This window comes from Aspergillus pseudotamarii (assembly GCF_009193445.1).
Source record: "Aspergillus pseudotamarii strain CBS 117625 unplaced genomic scaffold BDV38scaffold_41, whole genome shotgun sequence".
NCBI lineage: Eukaryota > Fungi > Ascomycota > Eurotiomycetes > Eurotiales > Aspergillaceae > Aspergillus > Aspergillus pseudotamarii.
The window spans coordinates 148,055-165,951 of NW_022475055.1; the positions used below are offsets into that span (position 1 = coordinate 148,055).

The 17,897-nt window shown below is 47.3% G+C and overlaps 3 protein-coding genes across 3 annotated transcripts; all 3 read left to right on the plus strand.

Annotated features, from left to right (window-relative positions):
* Positions 1–2,309: 2,309 nt before the first annotated feature.
* BDV38DRAFT_272667 (sulfate transporter family protein) lies at positions 2,310–5,805 on the plus strand (the record flags this gene model as incomplete). The annotated part of the gene is made up of 6 exons (XM_032057520.1): positions 2,310–2,544; positions 2,616–3,962; positions 4,010–4,209; positions 4,261–4,494; positions 4,543–5,720; positions 5,781–5,805. 6 exons carry the CDS (start codon positions 2,310–2,312, stop codon positions 5,803–5,805), a joined length of 3,219 nt encoding a protein of 1,072 aa, XP_031911711.1.
* A 3,687-nt stretch (positions 5,806–9,492) lies between these two features.
* BDV38DRAFT_251784 (PH domain-containing protein) lies at positions 9,493–12,458 on the plus strand. The gene is made up of 5 exons (XM_032055070.1): positions 9,493–10,269; positions 10,329–10,527; positions 10,577–10,778; positions 10,832–11,113; positions 11,169–12,458. The coding sequence occupies exons 1-5, from the start codon at positions 9,995–9,997 to the stop codon at positions 11,828–11,830; spliced, it is 1,620 nt and encodes a 539-aa protein (XP_031911712.1). The 5' UTR covers positions 9,493–9,994; the 3' UTR covers positions 11,831–12,458.
* A 2,702-nt stretch (positions 12,459–15,160) lies between these two features.
* Positions 15,161–17,297, plus strand: cpcA (amino acid starvation-responsive transcription factor GCN4; the record flags this gene model as incomplete). Its single annotated transcript, XM_032060334.1, has 4 exons — positions 15,161–15,289; positions 15,363–15,513; positions 15,724–16,515; positions 16,576–17,297. The coding sequence occupies 4 exons, from the start codon at positions 15,161–15,163 to the stop codon at positions 17,295–17,297; spliced, it is 1,794 nt and encodes a 597-aa protein (XP_031911713.1).
* Positions 17,298–17,897: the final 600 nt, after the last annotated feature.

Here is a 17,897-nt window from a genome sequence, read left to right on the forward strand (position 1 = left end):
TGATAGCCACTGCACTTCTATAGTCATTATGGTCATTTAGCTAATATTAGCGCAGGGGCCTTAGCCTATGGCGGCACTTCAGTAATATTGGTGCAATATTATGCGCCACCTGCAGCATCATGACACCCATAACGTACCCGTATGTGGATGCGCTTACTAGTAGGTACTACTGCCCCGTCCCCTTACTCTGTTGCATTGCCATATTAAGGATCTTGCACCATTCCATGCTTCTAAGACACTTGGCTGGCCAGTGATCGTTCGCTCGCGACTGTTCTACTTCGGACAGACATGCCTTCGAGCCAGTCCTGAATTCAACCATCGAGGGATGGTTGTCCTAAGTTGTGCCAAGTATTTGCTCAATCTTGCTACATGATAACCCATGGTAAATCTTTCGGTGGCCGAAGGGCGATAACCACGGTAATGCTGGCTTAAACTTGACGATGCTTAATCCGCTCGTATTCCGTTGAATTACCTGTCTTCAAGAAGCTCCTTCGCAGTCGGTCTATCCCTTGGATTGAGGTTCATAATATTCAAGATAGACTCCTTTTCTTCAGTTGATAATTTCTCGCTGGTTAGCTCGCGAAAAAAATTTTAATTTTCAGGTTACACATCATTAATGCTGTGACAGAATGCCTAAGGTCTCTTGATCAGCGAGGTCAACACCTGGAAGCGGGTACGGTCCGAAATAGATGTGTTATTTATAGAGAATCACTATTACGTATTCGTCGTAGCCACGGGGAGCTTTACGCTTAAAGGTGAAGAAGCTATCACCGTAGATTAAGGAAATTACCTGAAGGATAAATCAATCGTTAGAGGAACAAAATAAGTTGAAATATGAAGCAACTACCAATGTCTCAAAATGACCAGCTGTCAGTTGGTGGCCCCCATTGCAATCCCAATTGTGCCTCTGGACTCCTCCAGATCGGCGTACCAATTCCGTCGCGGTCCCTACAGAAGCTGGAAGTTACATGGGCTGTGCTCTCACGGTCTGCAAGCTGGACAAATGTGAAGCGTTGACCATTTTTACTCTGATACAACGGTGCATAGTTCACTAAAACGTTATCTGTTTTGATATTTACGGAGAATTTCCGGTCAGAACTAGTATGTGCAGTCAGAAGCTTACTCGGAGCATAACCCTTACCTGTGTGGACATAGCCATCTTCATGTAGCACTTTCAAGGCTTCAAAATCCGCTTTGACAAATATCTGATCTCCCTTCGAATGAGCTTCTGAAAGTTCGAAGCAGGGGTAAATTGCTTCGAGATGCTTCAAGACAATAGCAGGCGGGTCTGCTGGTCTGAACTATCTCATCAATTAAAAGACGCTACTGCTGTGTCTTAGGCTGGAATTTCCGAAAGACATCCCCGGAAATGGCAGGCAGATTTGATTACGACAATCTGCTCGAATTTGATGCTGTTATTCAGGAAAAGTATGTAAGCACATTCTTTGCGATTGTTTCGTGGTTTCCACGAGATTTGATGCTAGCTTGAGCTCGATTCTCAACAAGTCGATGCATCACAACGTAATATGCTGCAGCTAAAAGTCTGGCTAGTGGTAAGCGAGTCATATCCATCATGTAATTGGTAGGATTTTGGTTACTCAACGGTTGAGCGTTAGAGAAGGTAAATCGGCAGATGCAGGACAAGTCGTTAACTGTTAGTCGGGTCTAAAGATGCACGACGAGCACAGACCCCTTGCGACAGCCTATCACATGCAAACAAAGTCCCCCCACGATGCCTGCATGCCTGAAGCTTAGACTTGGAGTCCAGAATCACAATTGATTGATATGAATTATGAATCTCCAGAGTCAAATATTAATTTATGACAGCCAGTTATCACCAACCATTACCTAATGTTATATCAACCTGGACGGATTCCCCATTGTACTATTCCGGATCAATCTAGTACGACGCTAAACCGCAACGAGTGGACCCGACGATAAGTTCCTCTCGTGATAAGACTTTTCTTAGTCAAAGCTCTGGCCGATAACAGGGAATCCAGTCATTTCCCCCTCCCCCATACTCTGCTGTACTGACCTCGCACGGCAGACTTCTTCTGGATGGCTGTCCTAATGTCTTCTTCTCCTTTCGTATTTACTTTTCCGCTTCTTCGGTAGTCCAAATAATGTCAATTGCTCCTGTGGTCTGATTGACACTTGCGTCATTCAGGATCACCTTTTCCTCCGCACCCAGTCTTTTGGTCCTCCCCGAGCAACCAAAAGCAGGAAGAGTCAAAGACTCCGGGACTCCCTGGTCCCTGTAAAAGCATTTGGTCCTTCCAGTTGGCACTTACGCGATTCTGACGACCACAATGGGTGTCTTCCGTCCACGAGGCCGCAGTGACTCTCGCGTGTCCGGGCTACCTTTCCGCCCGTCTCCCTTTGTTGATGATGAGGCTCCAGATGCGATTGAGCCTCCTGTAGAGCAGGCCAACAATGGTAGTCCTCCGAGAACACCTTTGGGGATCGAGTCCCTTGTATCTGGCGGGACAAGCCACAGGACGCCAAGTCGTTCCTTCTACCACCGATCATTCAACAGTACTGCAGGTGTGAAACAGGAACCTTCCCCGGAGACGCAATGGCTACCTCGAAGAGTGTTGTTTGACTGACTGTTAAAGATCCCGCTCGTTATTCGTCTCAAGGTCTTCGAGAACAAACTGCTGAACTGGCTTCTTACGCGCTCTCCCTGAATGGAAGCTCACTGCCTCAAGAACGAAATACGCTGCCGCCGTCCCTCGATATCTTTCATCCGATCCAAGATACAGACCTCTCTTCGTCACCCACAGACACTGTAGTCTCAGAACCTCTAGACACTGGGCCCCCCACTGGCCCTATCGCGGGCTCATCAGCCTTGACTGAGATGATCCGTAACCCTTCCGACTCCTCTGACGGTGTCAATGGCCGTGATAGTGCTCCAAAGCGGAATGGACTTGGTGAAGGTGGTGCTTCCATAGGAATCTCAGGCACGGCGTCCAGCATGCGTGAAGCTCCTAGTACCGAACAAACATCTTTACTGCCTAAGTCTCCACATACAAAGCCCTTCCGAAGTTATGGGGTCGCCGAAGATGTTGAGAGTCAAGACACCATCAGGGAACGCAAGCAGAATGCATTTCATAAAGCGCTTTCGAGTTGTTTGATTTGCTTCCAAGGGCTACTACATCCAAAATCATGGAATAGGCGGACGGTCTGGGAACAAGGTGTTATCTACCCTGTTAGTCTACTACCCTCGGTATTCCTCGGTCTCTTGCTCAACATCCTTGACGCTCTGTCATATGGAATGATTTTGTTCCCGCTGGGAGAGCCAATATTCTCTGATCTTGGGTCAGACGGCATCTCCATGTTCTACGTTAGTACCATCATCGCCCAGCTGGTTTTCTCATGTGGAGGGTCAATATTCCGCGGCGGAATTGGTAGCGAGATGATCGAAGTTGTTCCTTTCTTCCACCAGATGGCCTTCACAATCTTGGCACGTGTGGGCCAGGATAACCCAAGGGCTGTCATCGCCACTACTATCCTATCATTCTCAGCCAGTTCGGTCTTAACAGGCTTGGTCTTTTTCTTAATGGGAACTTGCAAACTAGGCTCGCTGATCGGTTTCTTCCCCAGGCACATTCTGATCGGGTGTATCGGTGGTGTGGGTTTTTTCCTCTTGATGACGGGTGTTGAGGTTTCCGCTAGACTACCCGGATCTCTCGAGTTTACTCTTCCTACTTTGGAGAAACTTTCTCGTCCAGACACGGTACCCCTTTGGCTTGTACCATTACTACTTGCAATTGGTCTCCTTGTTCTGAAGCGATTCGTGCGATCTAACTTTCTGGTTGGTGGCTATTTCATTGCCGTCGCAGTCATCTTTTATATCGTTAAGTTGAGTGCCAAGGTACCAATGGATACCTTACGCAAGAGTGGTTGGGTGTTTGAAGCACCATCATCTAATAACCCATGGTGGCACTTCTATACACTCTATGGTGAGTTTGACTACAGATGATCGATGAAATATCTCTAACCGTGTTAGACTTCGCTGCCGTCGACTGGACTGCCTTTCTTGATACTATCCCGGCGATGTTTGCGCTTACTTTCTTTGGAGTTCTTCATGTCCCCATCAACGTCCCAGCGTTAGGTATATCCACGGGCGAGGACAATCTGAACGTTGACCGTGAGCTCATGGCGCATGGTGTCACCAATGCGCTGTCGGGATTTTCTGGGAGTATACAGGTATGGCGATGACTCCTTTGTAGCAGTTACCATCATACTAAGCCTTCTTAGAATTATCTTGTGTATACAAATAGTTTGCTTTTCATTGACAGTGGCGGAAATTCACGTCTCGCAGGTATCATGCTTGCAGCTGCTACCTTGGGAATCCTCCTTGTGGGACCAGTAATAGTTGGATTCATTCCAGTCATGGTCGTTGGGGCACTCATTTTCCTACTGGGGATTGAATTGATGGAAGAAGCGCTAGTTGACACGTGGGGAAAGTTACAGAGGCACGAATATTTGACAGTAGGTACTATCTAAATTTTCCCACAGTGCTCTGAACTAACTTGGCAGGTCGTCATCATTGTCGTCACTATGGGCGCTTGGGACTTTGTTGTTGGCATATTCGTCGGTATCATCCTAGCGTGTATGAGTTTCGTTGTTCAGACATCCCGTAAATCTGCGATTAGAGCGACATTCTCAGGCAAGATTGCTGGCTCGACTGTCCGGCGGCCTCCGATCCAACAGCGATTCTTAAGAGAAGCAGGCCAGCAGACACTCATTATCAAGCTTGGTGGCTATCTATTTTTCGGAACCATTGTTGACGTCGAGAACACAATGAGGGGGTTGATTGAAGAGGAAGCATTTAACAAACGTCCTATTCGATTTATTATCCTGGACTTCTCCCGTGTATACGGCATCGACTTCTCTGCAGCCGAAGCCTTCACGCGTATCAATCGCATTCTGAGAAAGCGAAACGTGCTGATGACCATCTCGGGGCTGAACACCGGGGGAGATGTCGGCAGAAGCCTTCAAAATGTCGGGCTATTCGAGTCAGAAAATGGCGTGCAGATATTCGAAGACTTCAACTCCGCACTTGAATTCTGCGAGAATGACTATTTGAAGGTCTTCTACAGCCATCGTGAAGCGTTGCTGAAGAGGAAGGGTGCGTCCTCAATGTTTCTAGAAGTACCTGGGTCACACAACCAGCAGCATCTTCACGAAAGTATCGTGAGCTCCCCTCGTCACCGACATCTCCAGCAAGCAGCTACTACAACGTTGCGCGAGGATGAGACAGCCGTGGTGGCTCCTACAGCCTGGGCTTCCATGCGACAGCCCTTACCACTCTTACTCCAGACATTCCAGGGGCTAACTTCACGCAATGAGGATTTCTGGTTCCGGGCTTGCACATATTTTGTCCGTCACACCTACACAGCTGGTACTGTATTATTCCAAGAGGGCGATGTACCCAATGGCTTCTACTTGCTTGAATCCGGGATGCTTCGTGCGGAGTATGAGTTGCCACAGGGGCGGTATTTCGAGCTAATCGTCGCCGGACGGCCGTGCGGAGAATTGCCGTTCTTCAGCGAAACCCGACGAACGGCAACGGTCAAGGCGGAACAGGAATGTATTGCCTGGCGTTTGACTACAGCCAAATGGCGAGATCTAAGGGAACAGGAGCCCGAAATTGCCCGGGAACTGCTGACGGTTAGCCTGAAGTTGACCACTGAAAGAATGGACAGCATTACTTCGTAAGTGGTTTTTGCCTCATTCTTCCCTACTTAGGTTTAGGCAACACTAACCTGATTTAGTTATGTTCTTACTATGGCGGCTTAATGATGCCATCTTTCTGTTTCTCTAACTAAGCATGCTTGGGTAGGTCAGGTGTTGAAATTTCTCGCATATTGTTGGTCATTATTTGAGCGTTATATTTAGCATTTGGCATATGTGATACGTGGGATTTGTTGAAATATGATCGCACATATTTGTCTATACTTGGGCACGTGCTTCTCCGGAGCTGATGACGCAGCTTCCACATGACAGGTGACAAGATAAGAAATAACGGAACCCGTGACCTCTCTTGACCTAGCTACTGCCTACGGGCGAGTGGTTCTGAGGGACCCAACGTATTAGTTGTAAACTTGATACTCACCTGAGAGATAGGATCATTCTCTATCTGTTTCAAGGTTTCCAGTGGCTGATATGGAGATTATTGCTGCGGGGTAGATTTGACTACCAGATATACTATGTACAGGGTTCTAAGATAGACGTCCGAAACAGGAAATAAGGGATGGCGCAATCTTGATATCAGATTCTTCTAAATGAGTTTACGGTCATGATAATGATCCCGTTATGATATAATGGGAGCCAATTCGCGGACAATATCGGAATACAACAGTACCTATGCTCCGTATGTACCTTATGTGCGGAGTTACACTCTTCCCCCACCTATACTCCGTACTGCCATAATCTTAAGAAAACCACAGGTCCATATACCCAACTATCCAAATTTCAATCGGGGCCACATTATCAAAGATTAGAAAAATTCGATACAATCTGAAACGCCACAATCCACCAGAAATACCTATGAAGATCCAGTATTGCTCTTCAAACCCCCAATACCAGACGGTCCTAGACACACGCGGAACTTAGGAAGACATGAAGCACCCTCGTCCCTGTCCGTTGGACAACGATAGACACGGGCCAAGGCAACGATCATCGGATCGACAGTGGCCTGATTGGTTGGATTGGTATCGTCCGTTGGGCTCGAAACGGTCCATAATGGAAAAGGGGGGAGTGGATCGGCTTACTGAGACTAGTAAGAACTAAGTTAACTTAGTTCCTATTACTAACCACAACACTAAGTACTACGTACCTTGGGACCAAAAGACCCCCAGAGCTCCAACACTTGGTTAGTACTACTCCGAAGGGATTAGGGGGCGTGTCAAAGGGTTTTGTTTATCTACCTGGCGTTTGAGGTTGCGTTCCCTTTTATTAATTATATTATTTGATATCTGGAGATTTTAGTCGTCTTTCTTTTTGCCACATCACTAGATACACTTTTAGCTTCTGTCGCTAATTAATGGAGTTACCATATGCACTCCATTGTCGCTGCAGAAAAGAAAATCAATGACAAACTCATACTACATATGTACGTACGACATACTCCGTACATACGTGCCTCCCACCCTACCTTCTAAGCGAGCATCGATTCTCCTGCAGGGATGGCTTGACACCACCGCGAAAATGCATTGATAGGGCTGCGACAAACATTCCTGCGCGACAATAGTACCGCGCCGGGGTGGGGCCTCGACCATTTACCCACCATGGCGCTACGAAGATGGCTATCGAACCACATCCTGAAAATATGAGTGTCGATTTTAATTTATGGCCAAATAATCATCGTCCATACCTAATTTTACGATTTGTGCCTTTCTTTCTCGCTAGAAAAATTAGAACTATAACGAGACTAAATCCCAGAAAAGGGAAAAGAGAGAGGAAGGGATGACGTGATAGGGGTTTTTCTTCCTTTTTTTTTTTAAGATTAGTATTATAATATTTTTTTTACCCCTCCGTTTGAGGATTTTGTTGTTTCTCTCGCTCTCTTTTTTACGCTACATGTGATGGTTGGCTGGACAAGAGTACTCCGTTACTAGTTCAGTTGAGAATGAAATCGCCCATTTTTTCTTCGATTGGTGTCACTGCCTTATCGTGCAAGTAAATCACCGGACAACCCTGGTTTACACCATATTGAAGGAGGGTGTCTTTTCTTGTTCATTGGATGGGGGTTCCGGTCACGGGTTGGGATTAGATACTCGAGTCGCGTGGCCCTGCCTTTTCGACTTCCAATGTACTTTGCCTATTGATCAATCCGTCTGTACATACCTCCCTCCTTCCCCGGTTAGTGGTCACTAGGAGTGCAAACACTGGTTAAGGGTTGAGGTTTATACACTGATGGTTGGTTGGTAAGTGCCGTGTCAAGGGCTAATTCCTGCGATTAAGAACAGCGCTTGCACATCCTTCTCCCAAGGAAGCAGGTCGGGAAAAAGCCACTGGTTCAACCAGTGTTAAATGCTTGGAGATGGTATAGAGGATGTGGAAGCGCCATAGTAATTAGGTTAATAAAACAAGGACTAGACTAAATTAAGTGGACTAACGCAGAACGCGGAATAAGTTACTTGGTTAGCTTGTTTGTGGAAAATTTCTGTAAGAATCGAGATCGTTGGTGGATCCGTCAGGACTATGACCTGCGGTGGTCTGGTCTTTTTTCTTTACTGCCTTTTTTTTAATCGGTTCTGGATCAGGCCAGGGATAGGGAGTGGGTTTGAAATTTTATAGAATGTTACATTGCAGGAAGATATATACTTAGATACCTGAACGCAAGAAAAAAAAAATAAATAAAAAAAGGGTATGTTTTGCAGTCATCTTGTTAACAATCACAGGGACAGTACAATGTATTGGCATGTACTCCGTAATTAGAAGCCAAAAAAAATGATTTGTTGAGGTTACGGAATAGTGGCCGAAGGATGAACTTTTTTTTCTTTTTTTTTTTTTTCTCTCTGGTTCTGCTTCAATTACTTCTATCATGAGGATACACAGACCATATGACTCAAGGTAACATGGTTCAACCACTATAACCCACTCAGGTTGATCTCGAAAGGAGTCTCCAGCCATGGTACAGCTCCCGAATGGGTGGCTCGAGGTCCCACAACGCAGTGAGCGGATGACATGATCTAAAACATTGGATTTTGCTGGTGGTTTGATATGGTGTTAGATGCTATGAAGAACTTTCCATCTTGTTCTCTGTATTCTATTTTCAAAAGATAGAGTACTCCGTACTTGTGGCTCAATGGAAATGATTTTTCGTTTTCGTTTGGAGGGGAGAAAGAATAGCATAATGATCGGTAGTTGATTAGGGCTACCCGTTAAGCTGCATGAGCGGTAGGGGAGCTACTACAGTTCAAGCTACTGGTCACTAAGCTGTCATAGTGTCGTTAAGGTCCCGGGGTCTCTCATCTCCTTTTTGGACCTCTGGACCGACAATACTGGATAGGGGTTGCTAGTCTATGTCTATCCTTATTCTCCCATGAAGAATTTTCAATTTGACCGGGTTTAGTCTCTGGTCCTAGACTAAATTAGGGAAATTTGCCATCATATATACGAGAGAATCGTTCCATTAACGTCCATGCTTCAAATCCGACCCTGTTTCTTGTTGAGTGGACGTTTCAACATGTTCCCAGTCCTAGCTGATTCCCTTCCCAGGCGCTTAAAAGGTAATAGTGAACTCGTCCAACCAGGCAGAGAGAATCGACGGTACCTCTTAATCATCCCTACCAAACGACATCGTCACCTGCAGAAGTGTTGTTGGGATGAGGAACACCTGATACTCGTCTGCATCAATCCGATGGGGGGGGGCCGCCCCTTATTCTAAACGGGCCATTGGTCCAGGGAAAAAAAAGAAAAAAGTAAATTTAACTGAAATACAAAATAAAAAGTGGAAACCAAAAAACAATAAAAAACAAAATAAAATAAAAGCAAAATGTCCTCCTCCGTATACTCCTTAGCTTTCCTCGCCCCACTCGTCTCCTCCTCGTCTCTTTACTCTATACTTTTTTTTTTCCTGGTGTCCAAGGTTGTTGGCCGCCCTGCAGCTCCTTTCCCTTTCTGGGGCTTCTGCCCACACCCTTTGATTAATTTCACCCTCCTTTCGCCCCTTCTCCTTTGTCTTGATTCTTTTTTTTTCTTTCTTTTCTTCCTCTCTTCTCTTCTCATTCCATTCTGCTTCTGCACTTCATCCAGAGCAACGACTTTGTTCGCTTCTTCTCTCCCCCAACCCTTTTACCTTTCGTTGTGATACCCGAGCTCTTCAAGCCTCGTGCTCTGAGAGCTCTTGTTTTCTGTTAAGATACCCCTTTAAGATACCCAACCGGACGTGACTCTTTATTACGAAGCTACTTGAGCTTCCATTAACAACTTTTAATCTCATCTCTACTATTATAATTACCACTTAATCCCTATCGACAACATGTCCGACGTTCAGAAGCCTGTTGAGGAGACTCCCGCTCCCGCTGCCGCACCTGTCACCGAAGTGCCTGCTGAGACTCCTGCGACGGAGACTCCTGCTGCTGAGGTTCCCAAGGAAACCCCCACTGAGAACACTGAGGCTACGCCCGCTGCTGCGGAGGAGAAGAAGGCTGAGGCCCCCGCTGAACAGCCCGAGGAGGCTAAGGAGGAGGCTAAGGAAGAGGTGACCCCCGCATCGGAGGGTGTCCTCGGTCACAAGGCCCCTGGTCTCGTCAAGTAAGCGCCGCATGTCGCAATGGATCTGCAGTACAAGTGACTAATCACATGGACAATAGGAGCCTGCGCTTCTCCAAGCGCTTCTTCTACTTCAGCGAGGACGCTGTTGAGGCTAAGCAGCTGTCTGTTTTCCATCAGAATGAGAAGCACGCTGTTGCCAACCCCATCGCTGCCTGGGCTAGCCAGACCGGAAAGGGTCTTCTGTTCTTCACCAAGCGCGCTGAGGACAAGAACACTCCTACCGGAATCTTCAACTTGGTCAGTATATCGCCCGGTCTGTGAGGGATAAAATGCTGACGAGGAGCAGGCTGATGTCACCGATGTCACCAAGGAGGGCTCCAGCGAATTCCTTTTCAAGGTGAATGGCCAAAAGCACACCTTCCAGGCTGCCAATGCCACTGAGCGCGACAGCTGGGTTGCTGCCATTGAGGCCAAGGCTGCCGAGGCTAAGGCTGAGAAGGAGGCCATCACCTCCAGCGAAGGCTACAAGGCTGAGCTCGAAAAGCTGAGTAAGTTTGGATCGTTAAGGCATAAGTCGTGGTCGTAATCTAATATTGTGTAGCCAAGCCCGCTGTCGTTGAGCCCGTCAAGAAGGCCGCTGAAAAGCCTGCTGAGGCCAAGGAGGAGGCCAAGGAGGAGGCGGCCCCTGCTGAGGAGACCAAGGACAACAAGGCCAAGAGCCGCTCCCAGTCCCGCAAGCGCGCCAGCATTTTTGGAACTCTCCGTGGCAAGAAGGAGGAGACTGAGGAGAAGAAGGAAGGTGACAAGACTGAAGAGGCCAAGCCTGCTGAGGCCGCTGCCGAGCCTGCTGCTGAAGCTTCCGCCACTGCCGAGGCTACTGAGGGTAAGTACAAAGCTACTTGTGTGGTATTGTCTAAAGCTAACTTTTTTTTTCCAAGCCCCCGCTGCTCCTGCTGAGCCTACTGAGAACAAGGAGGACAAGGCAGAGAAGGAAGAGGAAAAGAAGGAAGAGAAGAAAGAAGAGAAGAAGACTGAGACCAAGTCCAAGCGAACTTCCCTCTTCGGAAACTTCTTCCAGAAAGTTACTAGCCCTTCTCACGAGAAGTCTGAGAAGGAGGCCACCACTCCTGCTGAAACCCCCGCTGTTGCCAGCACTGCTCCTCAGCTCGACAACCCTGTCGAGGAGGCTTCCGTGAAGCCCATTGAGCCCGAGACTGTGACCGCCCCTGCTGAGGCTGAGGCCGCTAAGGATGCTGCCCCCGCTTCCCCGGCCGCTGAGACTCCCAAGGACAAGCGCCGCACCTCTTTCTTCGGGAACTTCGGTAAGAAGAAGGGTGACTCTGACAACGAGGCTGAGGGCGAGTCCAAGCCCAAGGGCAACAAGCTTGGTGGTCTTTTCCGCAAGCCCAGCAAGGCTGTGAAGTCTGAGCCCAAGGAGACCGCCACCGAGACTGAGGCTAAGGCCGAGGGTGCTCCCAAGGAGGCCACTGTTCCCGAGTCCGCTGAAGAGTCCAAGCCCGCCGAGCCTGCTGCCACCACCGAGGAGGCTAAGCCCGCCACCGTCTCTTCCACCTCTGCTCCTGTCCAGGCCGCTGCTTGAAGTGCTTCTTCAAGGCGCGTCATTGAGTATGAAAACTGGTGGGATCAATATGGAGTACACGCTTAGTGTTTCTCCCTCCCAGTGATGAGTGCCCATGGTCTCATAATTGAACAAAAAAAACAAAAAGAAAGAATCATTAGTAATTGTTTATTGATATTATTTTGTGCTGATTCCAGTGTCACTGCTTTGGTGCCTTGCTTCGCAGCGAGGATCTTACCAAATTGAGTGTCAATGATACCCTCTGCTGCTTTGGCGGTCATTTCCGACTCTGATGTTCTTTTCGCGTCTGGGTCGCATTTCATTCATTTATGATATCCGTTCCCGCGAGGATCCCCTAATTTGGCCTTGCGTGCGTTCTGCTGTGCGCCGTCCAAACTAGATTGATACCACTGTTGTTTGTGTTTTCATGGTTGGTTTAGTTCTGATTGTCTTCGCCATTTGATGCTTTGTACTTTGATACCTTATTGGGAGGAAGGATGGTCTTTGCCAGGGCGGGTCCTGCACTGCACTGCGCAAATCGACCCCAATCGTCTACTGTCGTGGGCATGTTCCATGGCGTGCATACGCCGTGTGTACTAGCTCACAGCATCATAGGTAATAGCTAATAGAATCCATACTTGTCATTGTACCCGCATCTTCCTTGTAATGATCTACTTGTCATTAAATATTCTATTTTGCTGTCTATTTAAACCTGTTCCATAATTATCCCCTGTGTGGGTGATGGTGGAACACTTCCGATTCGAGCCCCATCCCACGGATCCAGAACCCGAAGCAGTGGCTCTGCCTAATCCTAATAGTAGCCCTGTCATAAGCATGCCGACTAGGATCCGGGATGTACCTTAATTGCTCTTGAACATTGAGCTAGCGAATTGGCATCCGATTTTGACACTGTAGATCAACGTTCTGGAATGTATCAGCCGAACCCAGGGCTATAAGGCAACTAAATGATCCACATTCCAATAGTCGGATTTAGTCTCGTCCAGTGATGGAATTTACAGCTCCGATATTACCTTCTCTACACCTGTGACCTTACTTACAAACATAGTCGGGGTCACCCGTACTCCTGTACTTCAGCGCAGCGTTTCACTGCGTTTCCGCGATTTTCGTCAGATTAGTTTAATGACCCTAATCAAGTCCAATTAAGAGCGCGGTCATCTTTACGGAGAACGCCACCTAACCGAATACAGATACCTCCAATGCCACGTTCTACACAGAGCTGATGCAGAGTGGAGCTGTATACATTAATATTGCATTCGGGGGTCAATCACTTGCATGATATATATGACTTAACTTGCAAATACGTTTCTGTCGGATACCACTATGTATTTGGATCGGATGACTGGTACTCCATATATAATTTTGTCGTTATCCAGATTGGTTGTTGGTTGTCAAATGAAAGGGTTACGATGGGTGTGTTAAAATATATCTTTGAGTTATTATTGTGTGCAATCTCTCGCCAGAGACATTCCGTTGGTCTCTGGATCTCAGATTATACTTAGAACACATCTAAGGTGATTCGCGGGTCCAAGAAATTCAAGTTCACTTTCTATATCTTTCTTCTTCTTGTTCTTGGTCTCTTAGATCTGAGACTCACTCTCGTATTAGCTGTCAGATTTGGGTTCTGTGTAGCATGTGTCTTGATATAGAACTAATGGGTGTACTAAGAATTCTTAGATGTCACTATTTATATATACATGAGACATATACATAGTTTGCCCCTCGCATTGCATTGGTCTTGCTCGCATGCGTTGGTACGAATTGGTGGTTCTGGTCGAACAGCAGAGTGCTTAGAGCACGGTATCCGATAGGTAATGTTAGTGTGCCTCCATATGGTTATAGTAGTATCGCTCCTGCCATATCAAAGAGAGGTGTTTTGTTTATCTTCGCACCGTAAATATATATCAGAGGGGAGCTAGAGCACATGTCATTTCAAGTCACAGGCAATCTCAATAATACGCGGGGGGTACGAAGAGTAAGGATTCCGAAGACATCCAACACTCAGTACTTGTTTTCGCGTCCTGCTTCCTTGACACCGAGTGGGACACATGATCGAGAAAATAACCAAGGTTCTATTACATCAGATGACAACGTCTATATTCGGGACTTCTCTATGCTCGTTTCACGATGACGATGGCTACTTATTCGTGCGCCATTGGGTTCAGAAAACACGCAGTCGACTCCCGCATAATTATCGCAAGGGTATTCGGCGGATACGCCCGGCGTACATGCAGAATTGAAATACACTTTTCGCCTCTCGGCGAGACGAGCGAATACTCGATTCCTGTGAAGATTCTTATCTGAGACTAGACTCGACACCTGGTCAGGTCATAAGATGACGATAGACTCGGTGTTTACAATAAATAGCGGATTTGATTTAAAAATCATATTGGGATATTCTTACCAATGTCGTTGGTGGGATGGATTTAATATATTTCAATCTACACCAATGGTGATTGTGCCATGCTTTTTCGGAGTAGATTGGTTTTCTCCGAGTTAGGGCTGGTGCGAAATGGACAGTTTTTGTGTTCCTTTCTCTGTCTTCTTTCTTTTTTCTTTTCTTTTCTTTTCTTTTTTTCTTTTCTTTTTTTTTTTTTTTTTTTTTTTTTTTTTTTTTTTTTTTTTTTTTTTTTTTTTTTTTTTTTGGTTTTATACTAACTTCTTTCTATTCGGGTTCTTAGTTCTAATTGGGATTCTCGAAACAACGGGACCTCCACTTTTGCAATGGTCTAATCGTTTTCGTGAAATGTGCACGGTTTCTATCTAGTGTCAAGTTTAGATACGGATAGTGATTTCTTGGGGTTCGTATAATTTTGTCATATGTATGGAGAATTGCGCCTCAAATGAGGGTGATTTTTTCCTCGATTCTGGATGGATGATCCTCCCTTATTTTAAACGGAATATGAAGAAAAGGAAAAAAAAAAGAGAAAAGCAGAGAGAGAAAAACGGCTCAAGCGGAAGAGAATTGGGGCTGATAGAGTTTGGAAACACGCCCTTCGACCAAACTAACTGCGCATAGCGGGGAGTGGAAAAAGGAAATTGATCTCCACGCACATTATTAATCCTCTCAAGTCCCCCCTCTCTTTAACCATTCAGGATTCCAGATCGCTCATGAAAATGATTGTAAACTCGCCCATCATGTAGGATCCTGTAGCCTAAGGTCTCTTACAGCGATAAGTGCGGCTCAGCCCCCATTCAGACGGGAATTGGATCCATCTGGCGGCATCCCAATGCAGACCCCGAGACAGCCTGGAGAGGCTGTGAAGGCTGCAAGATGCAGTCGCAGACGGGCACTGATGCCTAGACTTCCCCGACCGGTACGCTCATTGGACAATGGGTGTGACGGGTGCAAGACTGGACGCGAACCGGTTTCATCATCCGCATCCTCCTCCTCACACAACTTACACTGAGACTATTGTAGCACTAAAACACTTCCTGGGAAGTGGTGGAGAAGCCAGCCGAGTACGAGGGTCGGTACCCGCTGCGTAACCTGCAAGTGACTTCAGGTTACCTTGCATTCTCTGCGTGGGTGCAGGTATCTTGCTCGTACTCGGCCCCAGGCATCTCCGGTGCCTGGGGACACCCGGGCATCCACTTAGTGGACGAGGAGACCAATCAGATTCTCGGAAGGGTTTATGACTCACACCTGCTGACCGCGTCCATTGGTCTAATTCCTAATGTGGTTAGTGTGGTAGGCGGGGAAGCAGTCGACAATGATTGGTTGACTGTCGGATGAAGGGCGCACACACTGCGTTTAAGAAGTGCCTGATTTCCCATCGTTGCCTTGGGTTCTCTTTTTTATTTTTTCTTCCTTTCCATCTCTTCTCTTCTTTACACCACAACTACATATAATTTTAAAACCGTCATCATACAGCCATATACTGAACAAGAACTAGAATATCAAGAAGCGTTCCAAAATGGCCTCTTTTTAAATCCCTCCCCAGGAAAGAGCTCGTCTATCTCTCGTGAGACAGACATCATAGATCCTCAACGGACTTCGTCTTTTATCAATATATCTTCATCCCACCCCTCAGAGTCTCCTGTCCCAGGACCTCTGAACTTTAGCACCACCTCGGGTAGCTCAAGTTCTTTGAACAACATTTCAACGTTCGACTTCACGTCGTTCAACACGGATCACCATCAGCAAACATGGCTCCCTACACCCCCGCCCCCGCAGCCTACGGCTCAGAATCTGAATTCCAACAACGACAACAACAGTGCCAACTCCCTACAGGAGGACTTTGTGCTATATCCCTCCCAGCATCCCAGGGACTCTCGTGCGCCAGTACCCTTGAGTACAACCCCTAGATATCCTGCCTATCATCCATCTCTGGTCCGTCTTGGGCACCTTTCTCGACGACACACTCTCAGTTTGCAGCAGCAACGTCAGCAGCAGCAGCTCTCAGCCTCGCCAGTACAGGTTCCCCGCTTGACCAGACTTGCCTCGCAGTCTACCGGGTTCCCTCTGTCTTCGTCTCATCGGTTTAGTCCCTCCACTAGGAAGCACCTCTTGCGTCTTCACGCAGCGTCTGTTGCTTCGAATTCTCCACCTGCAGTTCTGAATTCTGCGTATCCCAATCGCCCGCCCGTTCCCCTATTCAACAGTCCCGCCAGCTCCACCTATCAGAAACGGCAACAAATCCCGATAAATCACCGTCGTATAATGTCTACTCCCAATATTGCTCAAGGTGAGCTATGGCTGCCCTTGCTCCACTTCCATAAAGGGGTACATGTTAACAATCCGTCAGATCTCCCCGATCTCTTCGATCTTCACGCTGATCGCTTCGGGGACGATTTGATCCCCACTACGGAGTCCACTATGCTCTCCCCTCAGCAGATGACTGCCGGCGTCATGACAGGTCCCGATTCTCTGGCAGATCTGCCATCTGGCACGATCTCTCCCAAGGATCTGTTCATGGATGCCTCGGCTCCTCCCTCGGCCTCTTTCACTGATTTGAGCACTCCCTCATTCGAGTCCCCAGGGTACTTCAGCCAAGACACTTCCCCCATGTTCGCTACGGACATGGAATTAGGCCCTGGGGTTGAGGAGTGGGGTTCTCTCTTCCCCTCCCAGGACGATTTCTCCTTGGGTCTTGACACCACTACCCTTGACATTGCTGCGGCTCTGTCGCAGCCCAAGGTCAAGGCTGATGTCACCCCAGCATCTCCTATGATCCGTACCACATCGTCCCGTGCTACGTCTCCCTCCACTCGCTCAGTCACCAAGCACTCTACCGTGGCTGGTGTGAACGCACGTCAAAGGAAGCCTCTGCCTCCGATCAAATTTGATTCTCATGACCCAGTGGCCATGAAGCGTGCTCGCAATACCGAGGCGGCTCGTAAGTCTCGCGCCCGTAAGCTTGAGCGTCAGGAAGAGATGCAGCGCCGGATTGATGAGTTGGAGAAGTCGCTCGAAGAGGCTCAACGTCGTGAGCAATACTGGAAGGCCCTTGCTCAGAACAAGGCCTAAGTGATGTAAAAGTCGGTTTTTTGTTACTTGATATATCATGCTGTTTCTGCAAGTTCTGTTATGAATGGGTTCTGCGGTGGGCGGGGGCTTGGAGCCTCTCGTCAACCCAGATGTCGGATGCACTCACTAGTGCCTGGAACTGGTCACTGGTGAAGTGACTTCCGACAGGATAAAAGTTTCTATTGTCATTTTTTACCATATGGTCATGTGTTAGCACTTTCGGACCGCTTTGTCTTGATTATCTCTACTTCTTGCCAGTATTGGCTATCTATCTTTTGCTCATTGTTCTAGTTCACTCATGGGCTTCTGATGTTTCATTATTTTGCAATAGCCGGTTCTGATGTCTCCTGCTTCGCAGGATTGACTCGTGGCTACTAATTCTTTGGATGTTTTGCTTGGCAACTTGGATATTTTGATGCTTGTGATTTCACGTGTATTAGATCATCTACGAATCCATCAATCTTGCTCATCGAATAGTTCTCCCAAAGTAGATCAGTCAGTAGTTTCGAGTACGCATGCAACGACCCGCAAGCAATCTAAACCAATGCCTACTCTAGCTTAGACGATCGACATGCATAATCTAGGCCATGTAAGAGGATA

Coding starts and splice junctions, on each gene's coding strand:
- BDV38DRAFT_251784 (XM_032055070.1), top strand. CDS start 9,995: ATGTCCGACGTTCAGAAGCCTGTTGAGGAGACTCCCGCTCCCGCTGCC. Junction 10,270..10,328: donor AAGGCCCCTGGTCTCGTCAA/GTAAGCGCCGCA, acceptor CATGGACAATAG/GAGCCTGCGCTTCTCCAAGC. Junction 10,779..10,831: donor GGCTGAGCTCGAAAAGCTGA/GTAAGTTTGGAT, acceptor AATATTGTGTAG/CCAAGCCCGCTGTCGTTGAG.